The sequence below is a fragment of the Perognathus longimembris genome, chromosome 6 (assembly GCF_023159225.1).
Source record: "Perognathus longimembris pacificus isolate PPM17 chromosome 6, ASM2315922v1, whole genome shotgun sequence".
Lineage (NCBI taxonomy): Eukaryota > Metazoa > Chordata > Mammalia > Rodentia > Heteromyidae > Perognathus > Perognathus longimembris.
In genome coordinates this window covers 16,327,056-16,345,256 of record NC_063166.1, presented here as the reverse complement: position 1 = coordinate 16,345,256, position 18,201 = coordinate 16,327,056, and the positions used below count along the sequence as shown (strand labels likewise).

Sequence of the window (18,201 nt, the reverse complement as noted above, 5' to 3'; positions counted from 1 at the left end):
CACAATGCCACTTCTAGTTTAAGAGTAGTTAATTGGACATGAGTCCCATGGACTTTCCAGCTCCAGCTAGCTTTGAGTCACGATCCTCAGATCTGTCTCCTAAATAGGAGGATTACAGGTGTGAACCACCGGCTCACGGCTGTAATCCTAGCATTACTGGCCTGGCTAGTGGAGATTGTTTCAAAAATCCCAGTAAGAAACATCCTTGGGGCTGGGGATATGGCCTAGTGGCAAGAGGGCCTGCCTCGGATACACGAGGCCCTGGGTTCGATTAAAACGGCCAGAAGCGGCGCTGTGGCTCAAGTGGCAGAGTGCTAGCCTTGAGCGGGAAGAAGCCAGTGACAGAGCTCAGGCCCTGAGTCCAAGGCCCAGGACTGGCCAAAAAAAAAAAAAAACAAAAAAAAAAAATCCTGCCTCTGCTTCTCCATAAGGCTCTCTTGTTCTTCATACTCAGATTATATTATCCTTCCCATACACCTAAGGATGGTTATTTGTAGGGCTTAGTCAGAATGTCACAAGAAGTGACCAATGAGAATCACGTTCCAAAACACCTAATTAACATAAATAAGGCACATCTATGTCAGAAATACTCTGATTGGTTGGGTTATGCTACACCTCATTTGCAATAGTGTGACCACCTAAAGTATAAAATCCCTTAGATTCAGCCACAGTCTGGGTAGCAAAGTTATGTTCTGAGTAAGTTCTTTATACCAATCTGTCTGTAGATTTCATTCTTTGAGTATAAGAAACAAGAAACCAAGAAGGTGGTTAGTTGTAACCACAGGGAAGCTGCCATACTAGCACACATCGCATGAATTAGGACTGCAATACTAGTAGTTGCTGTTGGATGCAGAAACTAGAAGGGCTGTCATGTGCACAGGCTCTGCCCACTGCAAACAGAAGAAAAAAAAAAATCTGTTCTTATAGTCTCTTTCAAGGTATCTTTATTGATCACAGGCTTACCAAAAAAAAATCCACATTTGGGGGTTTGGAGGTGGCAAGATGGGATATTCATTCCCCAAGCAAAATAACTGGTCTTGGCCTTGAAAGGTACTGTGACCAATCGAACCCAACAATTCCAAAATAATTCTAGTCCTTGTTTCTAGTAGGAACAAAAATGGCTCAGAAGTCAACAATAGTATTTATACTGTGAAGGTGGCTCCAAGTCCCCACCCTCTCCACCCCGCCCCCCCCCAAAAAAAAAAACCTGGGGCCTGAACTCAGGGTATGGGCACCAACTCAGAGCTTTTTTTTTTTTTTTTTTTTTTTTTTTTTTTTTGCTCAAGGCTAGTGCTCTACCACTTGAGCAACAGCTCTCCACCCTCGGATTTTTTGGTGGCTAATTGGAGATGAGGCTCATGGATTTTCTTGTTTGTGCTGGCTTTGAACCGTGATCCTCAAACCTCAGCTTCCTGAATACAGTAGCTGGGATTATAATAGGCTTGAGCCACCAGCACCCAGGGGAAAATGGAGAGATGAGAATTTCCTTGTGTCACAATTAGTGGAAAAGCTAAATGGAAAAGAGAAAAGCAAAAGAACGGGAAGAAAGAGTGGCAAAAGTAAAAAGTGAAAATCCAGGTGATGAAGGTGATGTTTCAATAGTAAGGGACTCATTGATGGAAATTCCCCTGATCAATATCCCCTCAAGGTGATATGTAAATACAGGGTAATTATGTAAATACTGAAAAACCAGTGTCTACATTTCCCCTCCACCACTTCCGAAAAGCAACTTCCACCTGTTATATTCTGGGGATCGAGAAAATCCACCGAGCACTGTTAAAGGTGACAAACAAGTTTTTTGTTGTTGTTGTTTTTGTTTTTGCCAGTCCTGGGCCTTGGACTCAGGGCCTGAGCACCATCTCTGGCTTCTTCCTGCTCAAGGCTAGCACTCTGCCACTTGAGCCACAGCGCCGCTTCTGGCCGTTTTCTGTATATGTGGTGCTGGGGAATCGAACCTAGGGCCTCGTGTATCCGAGGCAGGCACTCTTGCCACTAGGCTATATCCCCAGCCCCGGCAAACAGTTTTATTAGTCAGTTTGCAACTGTCTTGCCCCAGGCTACCCCAGCTCTAGGATCAGTTGCAGCCTCTGGGGGGAGGTTCTTTCCTTTCCACAGGCTTCTCCTGTTCACAGGCCTCTGTTCTTCATAAGCCTCTCCCCTTTCTGAGGGACTCCACTTTGCACGTGACTCTCTGTGGGCCTCTGGTCTCCTCCGGTCTCCGCTCTCCACATCCGCTCTTCTCTGGCCTCTGGCTCTCAGCAGGCCTCAGTTCTGCAGGACTCTCCTCCCTTCTGGCCCAGAGCTAGGCCACTCCGGCCTCCATTCTCTGCAGGCCCAGGTTCAGGCCTCCCTACTCGCAGGCCTGGGTCAGGCCTTTCCGCACCACAGACCCGGGGCTCTGGCCTCCTCTGTCCCCAAGCCCGGGCTCGGCCTTTCCTGTCCATAGGCCCGGACCCCCTGAACCCAGGCACTGCTCAGCTCCACGAGGTACCTCCTGGAGTCTTGCTTTCTCTGCGCATCTTCCCTCTCCCCCCACCCCAGGAAATCCGGCCCTCTAATGTCCCCTGGCTGCCTGCAGTCTGGGGGTGGTGGTTCTGGTACCCTCAACATGGGGCAGGGATCCCCTTTTGTGCTTAGCGGTTTGGCAGTAGGGCGTGGTAATTATGACAACATGGGGCGGGGCTTCCCCCCCCCCCGCCCCCAGGTTATTACACCACCTAAGCCACCTGTGAATTCGAACCTCCCCTAGCAACACAACGGAAACGGAAGTGGAGTCAGAATTCATGCGCAGGAAATTTTTTTCCTAGTGCGCCTGTGCAGGCAGGAAAAGTCTAGGCCCGCGGTGGAGACCGTAGTAACCGCCGTTTTCAAGGCCGCCCATGGCTCCAGTATCTGGGTCAAACTATTCCCAGGACACTCCGGGCTTTCGCAGACGACGCAGCTCGTCTGGGAGCCCACCAGCACCACCATCATCATCGGTGCAGACCCAGTGTTTTCCTTGGAGTGCCAGTCCCTGCCCTCACTCCCCAAGCAGTGAGAACCTCCAGGAGACGACGTCTCGAGGTGGGAGGAGCGTCCACGCTTCTTCCCGGGTAGGCCGCACTGGGTGTGGAGAGAGGCCCTCGGGGCTCCGAGACTGCGCCTTCCCATCTTCTTCCGATTCTGTCTACTATGGCGCCTACCGCCGCCACCACTACTATGCTGGTGACCAGGCCGTCGACTACGAGAAGGAGAAGGAAGAGAGCTATCGGCAAAGGAGGCTGAGAGAGAGAGAGAGGATTGGAGAATTGGGAGCGCCTGAGGTATGGGGTTTGTCACCCAAGTTCCCGGAGCCAGATTCCGATGAACACACGCCCGTTGAAGATGAAGGCAAGAATCCAAGGAGCGTTAGTTCAGATTCTTCCTCCAAAAACAAAAAGAAAAAGCTTAGCCGTTCAAAAAAGAAAAAGGCCCCCAAAAGAAAACACAGGAAGTATTCTGATGACAGTGATTCGGACTCAGAGACTAACTCAAGTACTGATTGTGATAAAAAGAAAGTAAAAAAAGCCAAGAAGAAAGGGAAGAAAAAGAAACATAAGGCAAAGAAAGCCAAGAAAAAGAAGAAGAGAAGCAAAAAAGAAACCGGCAATACAAGTTGTAAAGCTTCTGAACAGGAATTGTCAGAAGGCATCTGGATCGAACAGACAAACACTTCAGATACAGTGAATTTAATAGGTCCAGAAGCACCTATAATACATACCTGTCAAGATGAGAAACCTTTGAATTATGGCCATGCGCTGCTCCCAGGTGAAGGGGCAGCTATGGCTGAGTATGTAAAAGCTGGAAAGCGTATCCCACGAAGAGGTGAAATTGGGTTGACAAGTGAAGAGATCGCCTCCTTTGAATGCTCGGGTTATGTTATGAGTGGTAGCAGGCATCGTAGAATGGAGGCTGTACGACTTCGTAAAGAGAACCAGATTTACAGTGCTGATGAGAAAAGAGCACTTGCATCCTTTAACCAAGAAGAGAGGAGAAAGAGAGAGAATAAGATCCTAGCCAGTTTCCGAGAGATGGTATACAGAAAGACAAAAGGAAAAGATGACAAGTAAGGACTTTGTTGCACAGAAGGACTTTTTGAACAAGTTTATATAACTAAATATTAAAAAGCTTTACAGTGATATTGTGCTTACTGTTACTAAGTCCCAGGTGGGCTGTGGACTGGTTTTTCGTATATATATATATATATATATATATATATATATAGAGAGAGAGAGAGAGAGAGAGAGAGAGAGAGAGAGAGAGAGAATCACATCCAGAATGCTCAAGTCTGCCAAACAGCAGGTGGTTAGGGCCTCCTAGACAATCAGAGAAAGATAATATTAGAAGGCATAAAGGAGGATAGAGTTGTCAAAGCTTAAGTAGAAAACACCAGGTCAGAAAGTATTATATGGATGAGTTAGTGTGGAGAGACTGGCTTACGAGTACTTAGGACTTTAGAGTAAGCTCCACTTAGAGGCACTGAACCTGAGATTTTTCATTCAACACTACCCAAAGATTTCACTTGGATAGACCCCTTTTTTTGAGGTTCAAGACACCCATAAGCCCCATTGAGATGAAAGTAAAAGGGTAAGTTTCCAGAAATTTTTCAAAGCAGGGTGATGTAGGGACACTTACTCCAGTGTTTCACAGCTAACATCCTCATACTAGGTAGGTTAAGGGTTTCTCAAATGAGGTTAGAGAACATTGGTGAAAGCCATACTGTTACATCTGCATGTTTTTAGGAATAAGCCATTTTTACTATGCCAAACATAGGGATTGACACTGCTTTTTTTTTCCCCACTTAGCGGCACATCTTGAAGATACTTTATATTAGTATGTACAAACCTCACTTTACGAAACTTCATAGTATGAAAGTCTTACTGAACATGTAGTATTCTTCCAATCTAATGACAATGGGATTGAAATCAAGTCAGGGAACATTAAATCAAAGAGATGGGGAATTGGAAGCATGACTGATCAAAACACACCAGGTTGGTTCGTCAGACAAAAGAAAAGATAAGCCTTGTCTTCAGCAGGATTTGTAGAAGCAGATTAGGCTATCTCAGTTTTATTTCCACTAGTTATGGTTGCCAGTTTTGAAAAGTGCTTTTCCTGTACAAACATTTTGGCCTTAATGAGGGGGCAGTTGGTGTATGTTAGAAGCTCTTGTATTCCTTCTGTTAACATCTCATCCTGATTCTGCTCTTGTGATAAGAATGAGCTGCTTTTCATAGTGAAAAGAATGGCAGAAAATATGTTTTGCTTTTTTCTTGTTTTAAATGTTATTGTAAAAGTGATGTACAGAAGGGTTACAGTTGCATAGTCAGGTAATGAGTTCATTTCCTTTTGAACAAGTTTAAAGAGGACAGTGTGTGCTCTTTGGTATGAGAATTGTTTTTATCTGTTTATTGTGGTAGTAAGAGGTTGAACTCAGGGTCTTGTACTTGTTAGGTGAGCATTCTGCCATTTAAGCCTTGTCCCTAGCCTTTTTTTTTTGAAGTTTGTTTTAGAGAGAGGTTCTCTAATTTTTACTTGACCAGGCTGGTCCAGGATCTTATTTATACTTCCCATGTAACCGGATGACAAGCATGTGCCACCACTATTGATTGAGATGGAGAGTGTCACTGCCTGCACTGGCCTCAAACCACAATCTCCACTTTGCAAGTATCTGGGATTACAGGCCTGAGACATCTCAGCTAGCCTGTTCTGTGGGGGTTTTGTTTGTTTGCTGTTTTGGGTGACAGTCCTGGGGCTCGAATTCAGAGCCTGGGTGCTGTCCCTAAGCCTTTGTGCTCAATGCTAGCATTCTACCACTGGAGCCACAGCTCCACTTCCATCTTTTGGATGGTTCATTGGAGATAAGAGTCTTAGGAACTTTTCCTGCCTGGCTGTCTTCAAACCTCAGTCCTTAGGTAACAGTCAAGTTTTGGGGGGTAAGTTAGGAAAAACAATATCATACTCATCACATTTTTAAAATATACCAGATTTTGAGTTCTGGTTTGGGGTCTGTATCTATTATTTGTCCTTACAGGTTGCTGTATGTTTTGGAAGGACCATATTTTATTGGATTTTTGAGGTATTCCTCTTATTTTGCTGTTACACAGTATTGTCGTGAAAATCTCCATGGATGTGTAACTATGAATATATATATATAGCAGATTTTTAAAAATGGAACTATGTCAAAAAGAATCTCCTAAATGGAGAAATGGTCACCTTGAAATGGAATTATTGAGTCAAAGAAAAACACTGATTAGATGCCTACTATGTTATAAACAAAACATATATGGAAAGTTCTACAGATAAACCAAAGAATAAATTGGCCTTCATCTTTGACATCATAGAAATTTACATTCTACTAGAAGACAGTTTTAAAAGTTAAATCATTGCAAATCATCCTGTGCTATGAAGAAAATATGAGGCTAGAGAAGAAAGACAAAACTCACGTGACTGCCAGGAAAGGTCTAAGAATAGCATATTTAAGCTCTGTGCTCTTAATTTTTAATAGATAATTACTGTTATCTCTTAAAATATGTTTAATCAGTTTACAGACCAGCATCATCATTGACACTCTACTTTCAAAAAGTTTTTTTTTAATCTGTGTTAATCTGTTAGATGAAAATTGCTTTTTTTAAATTAAGAATAAGATACAGCATTTTTATGTATGAATATTTTTGCAATAATTTTATTGTAAACACATAACAATCAATTTTCTGTAGGGCTATTGATCTTTTTTGTTTATCAAAACACTCTTCAAATAATAAAATGTTATTTATCACATGTCTTGCACACATCCCTTTTATTTGTATTTTGACTTTGTTTTCTCTGAGATACTTGATTATATTGCCCTGCAAATCCTAGAAAGACTACTTGTAGTAACAAAACAATTATCTTTGCGTTTCTTACTTGGGAAAAGGTGCAAATTTGTCTTCCTGAGATGACTTCAAACTTCAATCCTCATATCTCAGCCTCCTGAGTAGATAGGATTATAGGTATGAGCCACTGGCAGCTGACTCATGATAATTTTGAAAAGTTCCACAGAGGTAAGTATTTTTGAACTTTAGTTGTCAGCAACTTAGTAAAGAAACTATAGAGTTGGAAAATTAATGTTTTCTAGTCATCTTTCTGTGCTATGACAAAATACCTGAGATAATAGAAGGAAACATTTATATTGGCTTACAGTTTTAGAGATTTTAGTCCATAGTTGATTAGCCATATCATTTTGGGCCTAGGGCATGGGAAGGAGGCAAACATCTCATGGCAAACAAGGAAGCAAAAGAATATAATGGCTGCAGTTTCAATATCCCTTCAAGGGCACACTTTCTATGACTTAAATGATGTTTAAAGTTTCAACACATTCCACTGGGCTGAGAATGTGGCTTAGTGGTAGAGTGCTTGCGTAGCATGCATGAAACCCTGCATTTGATTCCTTGACGCCACATAAACAGAAAAAGCTGGAAGTGGTGTAGCTCAAGAGGTAGAGTACTAAACTTGAGCAAAAAGAAGCCATGGACAGTGATCAGGCCCTTAATCCCAAGCCCCAGGACTGGCAAAACAAACAAACCAATATTGAATGCTATAGGCTAGTAATCAAGCTTCAACTCATGAGCCTTTGAGGGACATGTAATATCAAACCATAATATTGCCAAACAAGTTGAGCTAAAAATTTTGGGGGAGAAGTAGCATTAAGGTTTGAACTTAGTACCTTGCTTTTAGGCATTCTGTCATGGAGCCTCTGTGCCTTTTTGCTTTAGTCATTTTTCCAATAAGGTCTCATATAAATGACCAAGTCAGTCTGCACTGTGATCCTCTTATTTGCACGTCTGCCTGAATCACGATACCCAGCTATTGGTTCTGATGTGGCAAAAAAATGATAATTTTTATTTCATCTACCATTGTCCCCCCCAAAGATATATACAGAATAATAAAATAAAAAATGTAAATCTTACAGGCTGCTGGTGGCTCATGCCTGTAGTTCTATTAGGCTGAGATCTGAGGGTCACTATTCAAAGCCAGCCCAGGCAGGAAAGTCCATGAGACTCATCTCCAATTAACCACCAAAAAGCTGGAAATGATGCTGTGGCTCAAGTGGTAAAGGGCTAGCCTTAAGCAAAAAAAAAAAAAAAAAAAAAAGCTTAGGAACAACACCCAGGCTCTGAGGTCAAGCCCCAAGACCAGCAGACAAAATAAGAAGAAAAATGTAAACCTTTCCACACTATAGTTCTACGTACTTGGGAGGCAGAGGCCAGACCTCAGTAATAACTTTTTCAGCTCCTAAAGACTCTTCTATTTATCACCTGTATTCTTTTAAGCCCTTCTTTTAGCCCTCTACTGAAAAATTAAGTCAGATGTCTGAGTTTCCCTTCAAAAATGAATTAACTTGTTTCTAATTGACAAAATATTTGTACTTGGGGGTTTGCTTGCCTAAGAAAAAAAATTTAAGTTAAACTTTTAAAAGGTACTTTCAAGCTGCTGATACCCAAGAAGAAAAATACAACTCTCCCTGTTATAATTAAACTGCTGGTTCTTGACTTTTTATGTTTCCATTTTACTTATGGACATAAGTCATAGTAAAATTGTTCTTGTGCTGCTTAATAAGTTTCAAACTATCAGCTGATAAATAGAAACTGCGTTCAGAGTTTTAAGTTTATGTTATTGAAAAATATTTTTAAGAGTTTGTGATAAGGTTGTCAAGAGGAACTATTTCTGTCCTCTAAGACTTATTTATTTAGTTCTGGTACTGGGGCTTGAACTCATGGGTTAGGCACTGCCCATTTGGTTGTTGTTGTTTTTTCTGAAGTCTAATGCTCTGTCACTTGAGACACAGCTCTATTTCTGGCATCTGTTTTTGTTTTGCTTTGTTTTGTTTTTAGTGGTTAATTGGAGATAAGAGTCTCTTGGACTTTTCTGCCCAGGCTAATTCCCAGTAATGATCCTCAGATCTCAGCCTTTTGAGCCATTAGGATTACAGGTGTGAGCTGCCAGTGCCAGGCTCTAAAATTATTTTGCTATTGATATCAGATGCTTCCCCCCTTCCCCGCCCCCCCCCGCCCCGCTCCTTGCACCCTACATTTATTACAAACAAAAATAGTTTTGATTATTCTCTCCTGCAACAAAAGACTTTTTTGTCACTTCAAACCGTTCAAATTTTCAAATATGTCGATTTTTTTCAATACTTTGGCACTTAATTTTGTCATTGTGTTTGATGATTTAACTGCAAAGAATATGATCCTTTTGTTTATGTGAGCGAGTAAACTGGGAAGGCCGCTGTTTGTGACAACATTGAACTGAACTGACCTGTTGTGAAATGAATAAAATCCCAGCTTTGAAATGAGAACAGCCAGGGTCCAGGAGTCACGGGCGGGCGCGCATGCTCACTGCCTGCCGCTGGGTCTTTGTGGGCGGAACCACCTTACCCTCGCCCAGAGGCCGCAGCTGGACCGCCAGGAGCCGTGTCCTAGAGTGGGGGCCAAAGTGCTTGGGGGACGGGATCTGACCCTCGGAGGAAAGCTCACACCCGGTGTGCGAGCGTCGGAGCTTTGATCAAGTGAGTGATGTGAAGGCTTCAGTTAAGGGCAGAGCTGCGGCCTGCCGGGTTTGGGAGTGGTGGCTTAACCACCAAAGCAGGGTGCAAAGCAGCTTTCCCAGATCTTGGGATCCTGTGAACTGGAAGCGGGATTCGTGGCGGGAGAGGAGGGGTCAGTCCTGGGGCCTGTGAAAAAAAGCCAACAACCTGGTTCACTGGCACAGCCAGCCTTATGCTGTATTTTTTTTTCCTCCCTTGGTCGCAATTTTAGATAGGTCCCAGTATCAAAGATAGGTCCCACTGAGATCAGCTGAGGGAGATGAAAACTCCTGGATGGCTTTTGAGTGCCTGAGATTTCAAGGCAGGGAAGCAGCAAATGCAAAAGCCCTAAACCTGAAGCTTGTCATACTTGAGGAACAACAGGGAGACCGGAGTGGCTGGAGTGCAGCAAATTAAGGTAGCTGGAGAAGATGATAGCAGACAGATTAGACATGCAGAAAGTGGACATTCTGTTGTATAAAAAAAAAATGTATTTTCTTGGTGTGGATTTTTAAAACGTTTTTTCTTTCTTCTTCCTCCTCCTCCTCCTCCCCTCCCCCTGCTTCTTTGGTTAAAGGGACTGGGTCTTGAACTCTGTCCCTCACCTTTTTTTCTTTTTTTTTTTTTTTTGGCCAGTCCTGGGCCTTGGACTCAGGGCCTGAGCACTGTCCCTGGCTTCTTCCCGCTCAAGGCTAGCACTCTGCCACTTGAGCCACAGTGCCGCTTCTGGCCGTTTTCTGTATATGTGGGGAATCGAACCTAGGGCCTCGTGTATCTGAGGCAGGCACTCTTGCCACTAGGCTATATCCCAGCCCCCACCTCACCTTTTTTTCAAAAGGCTGGCACCCTACCATTTTTAGCTTTTTGCTGGTTAATTGAGCAAGAGTCTGACAGACTTTTCTGCACGGGCTAGCTACTAACCACCATCTGTAGAGACACTGCCACCCACCCTAGAAGGCAGACTTTTCTTTTTCTTTTTTTCTTTTTCCTTCCTTCCTTCCTTCCTTCCTTCCTTCCTTCCTTCCTTCCTTCCTTCCTTCCTTCCTTCCTTCCTTCCTTCCTTCCTTCCTCTCTTTTTGTGCCAGCCCTGGGACAGCTCCACTTCTATGTTTTTAATCATTAATTGGAAATAAGAGTCTCACAGACTTTCCTGCCTGAACCTGGCTTTGAACCACGATCGTCAGATCTCAACGTCCTGAGTAACTAGTATTACAGGCACGACTCACTGGTATCTGGCTTTGGAAGATTTTTAAGCAGAAAAAAAAAATAGACTCCAAAGATGCAGAAAACAGACAAAAAGAGTCTCAAGACCAGCACAGGTTTATTTGGAAGAAAAACCTACTGAGGGTGACCAGCCACTTAAAGGTTGAAGGTATTTCCAGTGGATTAGTGGAAAATCCTGGCAGAGGTATTAGGGTGTGGAGACTAGCATTATTTGGGTTGATGGGGCCAGATAATGTGCTAACTTGGTCACAACCTGAAGGACAGTTAGGGTTGGGGTAAGGCTAGGTGTTTGCCAAGAAAAATACTAATCTGAAGTTTCAAGACAGAGGCAATCATGGCCAGTCAAACCCAACAGAAAAGACATGATTTGATTTCAGTTTTAAAGCATCATTAGCTGACAACTCAGGATGAGAACAGGCTGTCCAGGAGTGAAAATGAAGTCAAGAATACATAAAAAGGCTTTGCTCACTCTTCATTCTAAACATTAGTCTCATCCAAAAGCACACAGAAATATCCAGAATAGTGTTTGACCAACTATCTCAATATCCCATGGCCCAGAATTGACATATGAATTAATCATCACAATACCAAATTTCTAGCTCATAATCATTAATTTGTTGGACTTTTTCGCTTCCACTGAGAATGCTAGCATTAAACAGGACATGGTGGGCATTCCTATAGTCCCCACCACTTGGGAAACTGAAGTAGGAGGATTGCTTGAGTACAAGAGGCTGAGGCCAGCCTGGGCAAAAGGTTACTGTGACTATTACTACTATTAGTACTAGTATAATTTTTGTTATTGTATTTTTAGGAGCATCCTTGAGGATATAGTCCAAGTTCTCCAAACTGAGAGAGCAGTCTGAAGCTGGGGATGGCAATAGCATTGGTGAGTGTTCATTTCCTGGCTTCTCTGAATCAGAAGAGAATGGAGTTTTGTTACCAGAGTCCTAGGCCACAGGTCTGACTGTGAGGATACCAACAGAGTAGATTTGGATACCACAACCTCAGGTGGTAAAACAAAAAAAGAAGTGTATTATTCAGAGTGGCTTTACTGAAGAAAAACTGGAAGAACACTGTTTTCAGGATTTACTGGGGAAAGACAAAAGCTGGGGTTGAGGGGAGTAAGATATGATTATATATACTCATAATCAAGCCATCTTGACAAACTGCAGTCTGGGGGATCTTTGCCTCAGGTCTAGTTCTGCAAGTTCTTCTGGCTTCAAGTAGTAATTATTATTTAAGGAGGTCATTTCAGTTTGCCTGCCTTCAGTCATAATTGCTCCCACTTGGGGAGCAGATTCATATCAAAGGTTAGTGTGCTTGCTGTTCCTGGAATCGTGAAAGTATCTTAGTAACCCCCCTCTCTTGCAAACAATGGGTCTTGAACTCAAGGTCTTGCACCCTTGCTTCTTAGATCATGACTACCATTATATCACTTGATCCATGCCACCAGTGCTGGTCTTTTGCTGGTTAGCTGGGGATAAGAATCTCTTGGATTTATCTGCCTGGACTGGGTTCAACTTCGATCTTGAGGTCTCAGCCTCCTGAATAAGGATTTGAGGCATGAGCCACTAGCACCTTGCGTTGGTTATTCATATCTGTCCTTAGTTTTTGTTTTTTGTTTGTTTGTTTTGCTGGTCCTAGGGCTTGAACTCTGGGCCTGGGCACTGTCCTTGAGCTTTTTTGTGCTAGTACTCTACCACTTGAGCAATAGTGCCACTTCCAACTTTTTCTGAGTAGTTTATTGGAGTCTCGTGGACTTTCCTAATTGGGCTGGCTTCGAACCTCAGATCTCAGATCTCAGCCTTCTGAGTAGCTAGGATTACAGGCATGAACCACTGGCACCTGAAGAGAGTTTAGGTAAATTTAGAGGTATCCAGGTACCAGTGGCTCACTCCTGTAAACCTAACTATCCAAGAGGCTGACATCTAAGGACCATACTTTGACGCCAGCCTAAGAAGGAAAGTTCATGAGACTCTTGTTACCAATTAGAAACCAAAAAGCCAGAAGTGGAGCTGTGGCTCAAGTGATGGAGCACTAGATCAGCGACAGCACTCAGGCCCTGAGTTCAAGCCTTAGTACAGACAGACATACACACACACAGACATACACACACACACACACACACACACACACACACACACACATACACTGGCCTATATTAACAGTTTTTACATAGACACTTGTTAAATGATTAAAGTACCAAAGGAAATGGCCACAGGCCCAAGTGAAGAGCTAGCACTTTTTAGCAAAATCAGCCTTTAAGTCTCTTTTATACCTACTCTACTTGAAAACAGAGATTTACACTGCAGGATAACAACAGCAAAGGCGATGGACAGGATCCATTGTGCAAACAATTTAGACAATTGCGCTATGAAGAAACTGCAGGGCCTCGAGAGGCTTTGCACCGACTCCGAGAACTCTGCCAACAATGGCTGCAGCCGGAGACCCACACCAAGGAGCAGATCCTGGAGCTGCTGGTGCTGGAGCAGTTTCTGACCATCCTGCCTGAGGAGCTCCAGTCTCAGGTATGGAAGCATCACCCAGAGAACGCAGAAGACCTGGTTGTTGTACTGGAGGATTTGCAGCTGAAACGTGGAGAAGCAGAACAACAGGAGGTAAGGGTCAAACATCCTCTTATAGGGAAGCAGGAATCTGACCACACAGGTGTGTTCCTCTGTGTAGCAGAGGGCAGAGAATAGCTAAGCTTTGGTTCAGTTTCTTGCATGTCTGAGTGTTCATCTCTGAAGGTCTTTCCTTAACCTACCTGACCTCTGCTGGGAGGAAAGGAAATATACTCCAGATTCTTGCCATTTCTCTTTGTTCTCTTTTCTATTGTTGAAGTCTTTTTGTAATTCTAAACTCACATGTACCTAATTATCTCTACATTATACCTGGTTGTCTTTACATGTACCTAATTGTTGCCTCTAGGACCCAGACAAGGGAGAGAAAGACAAACTACTGGTGGAAGAAACAGCTTTTCTCAAAGCAGTGCTGGAGCAGCAGGTCCTGCCTAGCTGTGAAGTTCAAAAACCTAAGGAAGAAAAAGGTAAGAAATGGGTTGCAGATTTTCACACGAGAGGTAGGTTAAGCTGTGCAATTAGTTCCCTCTACTCCAGCACCTTGGGGATTTGTGTTTTCATTCTGTCAGGCTTATTGAGATATAATTTATATCAGTTAAATTCATTTTTGGTAACTGTACCATTCAATGAGGTGGGTTTTTTTAAATTGTTGTTTTGTTTTAATTGTGGCAAGTCCTGGGGTTTGAACTCAGGGCCTGGGCACTGTCCCTGAGATAATTATGTTTCCTTTTGATGATTCTTCATCACTTAAACATAAATTCTTTGGTGTTTCTGCCCTCTTTAAAAACCTTTAGTGATCTGTGATCTTGATAATCTTGTGCTCTTATTTTATTTTTTTAAGTGGTACTGGGGCTTAAACTCCAGGCCTTGAGCTTACTAGGTAGGTTCTACCACATGAGCCAAGCCTCCAAACCTTGCTTGTTTTTTCTTAATGTTTGAAAAATTCCATGCTGGGAATTAATAGCTTATATCTGTAATCCTATCTATCCAGGAGGGTGAGATCTGAGGAGCAAGCTTTGCAGCCAGCCTGGACAGAAAAGTCGTTAAGACTCTTATCTGCAGTTAAGTAACAAAAGAAAGCCAGAAGTGAAGGTATGGTTCAAGTGGTAGAATGACAGCCTTAAGCTCAAGTAAGACTATGAGACCCCTGAGTTCAAGCTCAGTCCTGGCACACACAAAAAGTGAATGCCCCTATGCCTCTGTGTCTCTGATCATATAAAATAATATTTATCGAAATGGCAAAAAAACCCACAACCAAATAAATAATAAATGAAAAGAATTCAACCACCTTTAAGTGACTCACAGTTTGCATTAATAAGATCTACACATAGTATGTTCTAGCAGATGCTTACCTGTCAGCCCCAGTGAATTAATCCATTGATGAAGTCATATCCCTCATGACCCAATCACCTGTGAAGAGCACCACCTGTGACCAAGCTTTCACTTGTGTTTGGGTTTTTTTCCCCACACAAGGTTTCCTTCCTTTCTTTCTTCCTTCCTTCTTCCCTCCCTCCCTCCCTTCCTCCCTTCCTTTCTTCCATGAGCATGTACTCTCAAGGTTTGTGGTCCAGTGTTTTGACTTATTGGTGAGGTTGCAGAGGACAGAGGACTTAAATTACTCTTCTATGTTGACATTCTAGTCAGTGACAAAACTAGCACCACACCAACATTTCTTTATTTTTCAGTCAAAATGACCCTTTCTTACAGCCTCAAGGGTATTCAAATTCACCTAGCTTTTATACTTCCCCTGTTACAAATCATTTTCAAGACATGACCTCTAAGACAATTGGTTTGCCCAGCACAGTGGCTCATGCTTGTAATCCCAGATGCTCAGGAGGCTGAAATTGAGAGGATCATAGTCCAAAGCCAATTAGGGCAAAAAAAGGTCATAAGAGTCTTAACCAATAAAAAAGCTGGATCAATCTGTCACCTTAGCTAAGAGGGAATCATAAATAGGAGGATTGTAGTCCAGGCCCTGATGAAAGCAAGACCTTATACAAAAAAAAAAAAAATCACCAAAGCAAAAAGGACTGGAGCCATAACTCAAGTGGAAACTCGAAATTCTAAGTTCAAAGTCCAGTATAGAAAAAAAAAAGAAGTTTGCTAGCTTCTCTGAATATGGTATGTATCACACACTAGAACATAAACCATTTAAAATAAGTCACTGCCTGCCACGAAGTTCCATCCTTCCCCAAAGTCATTCTCTATTAACAAGTTCTTGTGTGTAATTCTACATACATTTTTTGTGTGTGTGCCAGTCTTGGGGCTTGAACTCAGGGTCTGCAAGCTGTTCCTGACCTTTTTATATTTTTTGCTGAAATGAAGGCTAGCACTCTACCACGGGAGCCACAGCTCCACTTCCAGATTTTTGGTGGTTACTCAGTGATAAAAGTCTGACTTTGAACCTCAGTTTCTCAAATCTCAATCACAAGGAATGACAGACAGCACTTTTATTTATATTGTTCTTCTAGTTGAAGATTCTTTTTCACAAGTGGAAGAAATGGTATATATTTATTGTTTTAGGTGAGGAGACAAGGGCTGAAACTGCAAAGCTTGTGACAGTGACAGATTCTTGTGGAATCATGGAATCATGTAGGAAAAGATCTGATTTCATGGAGACTCATCACATGGTCATTAATGTGGAAAAGCAGCAGACCAGTCCCCAGAGTACAGCTGACTATAAATGCTCAGACCTGACTGAAAGTGTCAGTTCCCACCCAGGAGGAAAGTGCTGTGAATCAGAAGTGTGTCAGAGTTCCGGTCCCAGACAACAGGAAATATTCTCCAGAGAGAAAAGTCGTCAGTGCCAAGAGTGTGGGAAAGTCTTTCAGCGGAGTTCACACCTCATCAGACATCAGAAAATCCATCTTGGTGAGAAACCATTTCAGTGCAAAGAATGTGGAAAAGTCTTCAGCCAGAATGCAGGTCTTTTGGAACATCTCCGAATCCATACTGGAGAGAAACCTTACCTGTGTATCCATTGTGGGAAGAACTTTAGGAGAAGTTCTCACCTCAATCGACACCAAAGAATCCACAGTCAGGAAGAACCTTGTGAGTGCAAGGAGTGTGGGAAGACCTTCAGCAAAGCCCTACTGCTCACCCACTATCAGAGAATCCATAGCCACTCCAAAAGCCATCGGTGCAATGAGTGTGGTAAAGCCTTCAGTTTGACTTCAGACCTTATTCGACATCACAGGATTCACACGGGAGAAAAACCTTTCAAATGTAAATTATGTCAGAAAGCCTTCCGACTAAACTCACACCTGGATCAGCATTTAAGAATCCACAATGAGGAAAAAACATATGAGTGTAGTGAGTGTGGTGAAGCCTTCCGGCAAAAGTCAGGTCTCTTTCAGCATCAGAGACATCGCCACAAAGGCAAACTGGCATCATGAGGTATTCACTCCTTGTCAACCATCAGAGAGGATACATTGCCTACAGATAGTGTTTTATGGATGTGCCTCTAGCCAACTCTGGCATTAGACAATTCTTAGAGGCCAGTTTGGAAGCTGTTTGTCTCTACTTCTTCTTCTTTGTTTTCCTTGGCAATATTTTTACCCTCAATATAGAACTTCCCAGAGCTTTTCATGTGATAAATGCATGATTATATATCTCCAAATAACCTCATGACTGCATAAAGGCTTTGAATGTCCACAGCTTTATGCAGAATAAGGACAGGCTGATACTTTTTCAAATGCTATAGAAACCAACTCATATATCTATTAATTTGTAGAAATAAATCACTTTCAAAAGAGTCTTAAAGTATAGGAAGACAGTGGTCATTTTCCCACTAACTTCACTCCCTTCCTCCCACTGACCTCTTTTCCCATGCACTATCGATGGAAACATTTTAGAAAGGGAAGACGATCTTTTGTTGTTAACATAGAGCCTGCCCTCAGAATTAGCTTGTGTCATGCACATGCTGGTACTAGGTCTTTAACTCAGTGCCTTCTACTCTTGATTAGCTTTTTCATTCAAGGTTAGAGCATTACCACTTGAGCCCCACCTCCATTTATAGGCCTTTTGCTGGTTAATTAGAGATAAAAGTCTTGGATTTGTCTGCTCAGTCTGGCTTTGAACCTAGATCCTCAGATCTCACCTACTGTGTATCTAGGATTATAACATGAGTTACAGTGTCTGGCTCTCCTTTGTTTCTATTTGGCATTTGACACAGAAAGTAATAGAGAACTGGTACTATTTCTTGTAGTCACTTAAACAAAATAAAGGCAAACCAGCTGAGAGACTAGCAAAAGAAGAAGGAAACCAACTTCTGAAACAATGATCCCACAAGGGCTAGAAGAAACAAGAATAGCAACTACAGGGGCTGGGGATATGGCCTAGTGGCAAGAGCGCTTGCCTCGCATACATGAAGCCCTGGGTTTGATTCCCCAGCACCACATATACAGAAGTGGCACTGTGACTCCAGTGGCAGAGTGCTAGCCTTGAGCAAAAAGAAGCCAGGGACAGTGCTCAGGCCCGGAGTCCAAGGCCCAGGACTAGCAAAAAAAAAAAAAAAAAAAAAAAAAGAATAGCAACTACAGCCTTCAGCATCTGAGATGGGGGGAGGCAGTGGTATTGAACACTACTTTCAATAAAAGTTTCTTTTTAAGTTTGTCTGGCTTCTGAACCTTATAAACAACAACCAAGTATAATGGAATAAAACTCACAAATCATTAAAAAGTCTTCATGGAAGATACTTTCCAATATAGACCACACTATTGGTACATGACTCTTTTGATAGTTATTTGGCCATTGGTCATTAACCTAACTGGAGACTAGTGCCCATTCTGAATAGCATAAGAAAACACAACCATG

General features: G+C 42.6%; 3 protein-coding genes across 3 annotated transcripts in view; all 3 read left to right on the top strand.

The window, feature by feature from the left end:
- Window positions 1-17,424, top strand: part of Zkscan8 (zinc finger with KRAB and SCAN domains 8) — a 64,631-nt gene extending 47,207 nt beyond the window's left edge. Inside the window, exon 3 of the mRNA XM_048348244.1 lies at window positions 16,191-17,424. Within this exon, the coding sequence (XP_048204201.1) occupies window positions 16,191-16,781 (591 nt within the window). The 3' untranslated portion in view covers window positions 16,782-17,424. The remainder of the gene's footprint in view (window positions 1-16,190) is intronic.
- Nkapl (NFKB activating protein like) lies at window positions 2,880-4,088 on the top strand. The gene has a single exon (XM_048347471.1). It carries the CDS (start codon window positions 2,880-2,882, stop codon window positions 4,086-4,088), a length of 1,209 nt encoding a protein of 402 aa, XP_048203428.1.
- Window positions 9,422-14,288, top strand: LOC125352881 (zinc finger and SCAN domain-containing protein 26-like). The gene is made up of 4 exons (XM_048348275.1): window positions 9,422-9,562; window positions 11,616-11,690; window positions 13,102-13,422; window positions 13,736-14,288. The coding sequence occupies exons 2-4, from the start codon at window positions 11,676-11,678 to the stop codon at window positions 14,096-14,098; spliced, it is 699 nt and encodes a 232-aa protein (XP_048204232.1). The 5' UTR covers window positions 9,422-9,562; window positions 11,616-11,675; the 3' UTR covers window positions 14,099-14,288.
- Window positions 17,425-18,201: the final 777 nt, after the last annotated feature.

Bases quoted from the DNA above. Each gene is read 5' to 3' on its own strand.
- Nkapl (XM_048347471.1), top strand. From the start codon at position 2,880: ATGGCTCCAGTATCTGGGTCAAACTATTCCCAGGACACTCCGGGCTTT.
- LOC125352881 (XM_048348275.1), top strand. The intron at 13,423-13,735 runs GTAAGGGTCAAA...TGTTGCCTCTAG, and splicing joins GAGAAGCAGAACAACAGGAG to GACCCAGACAAGGGAGAGAA.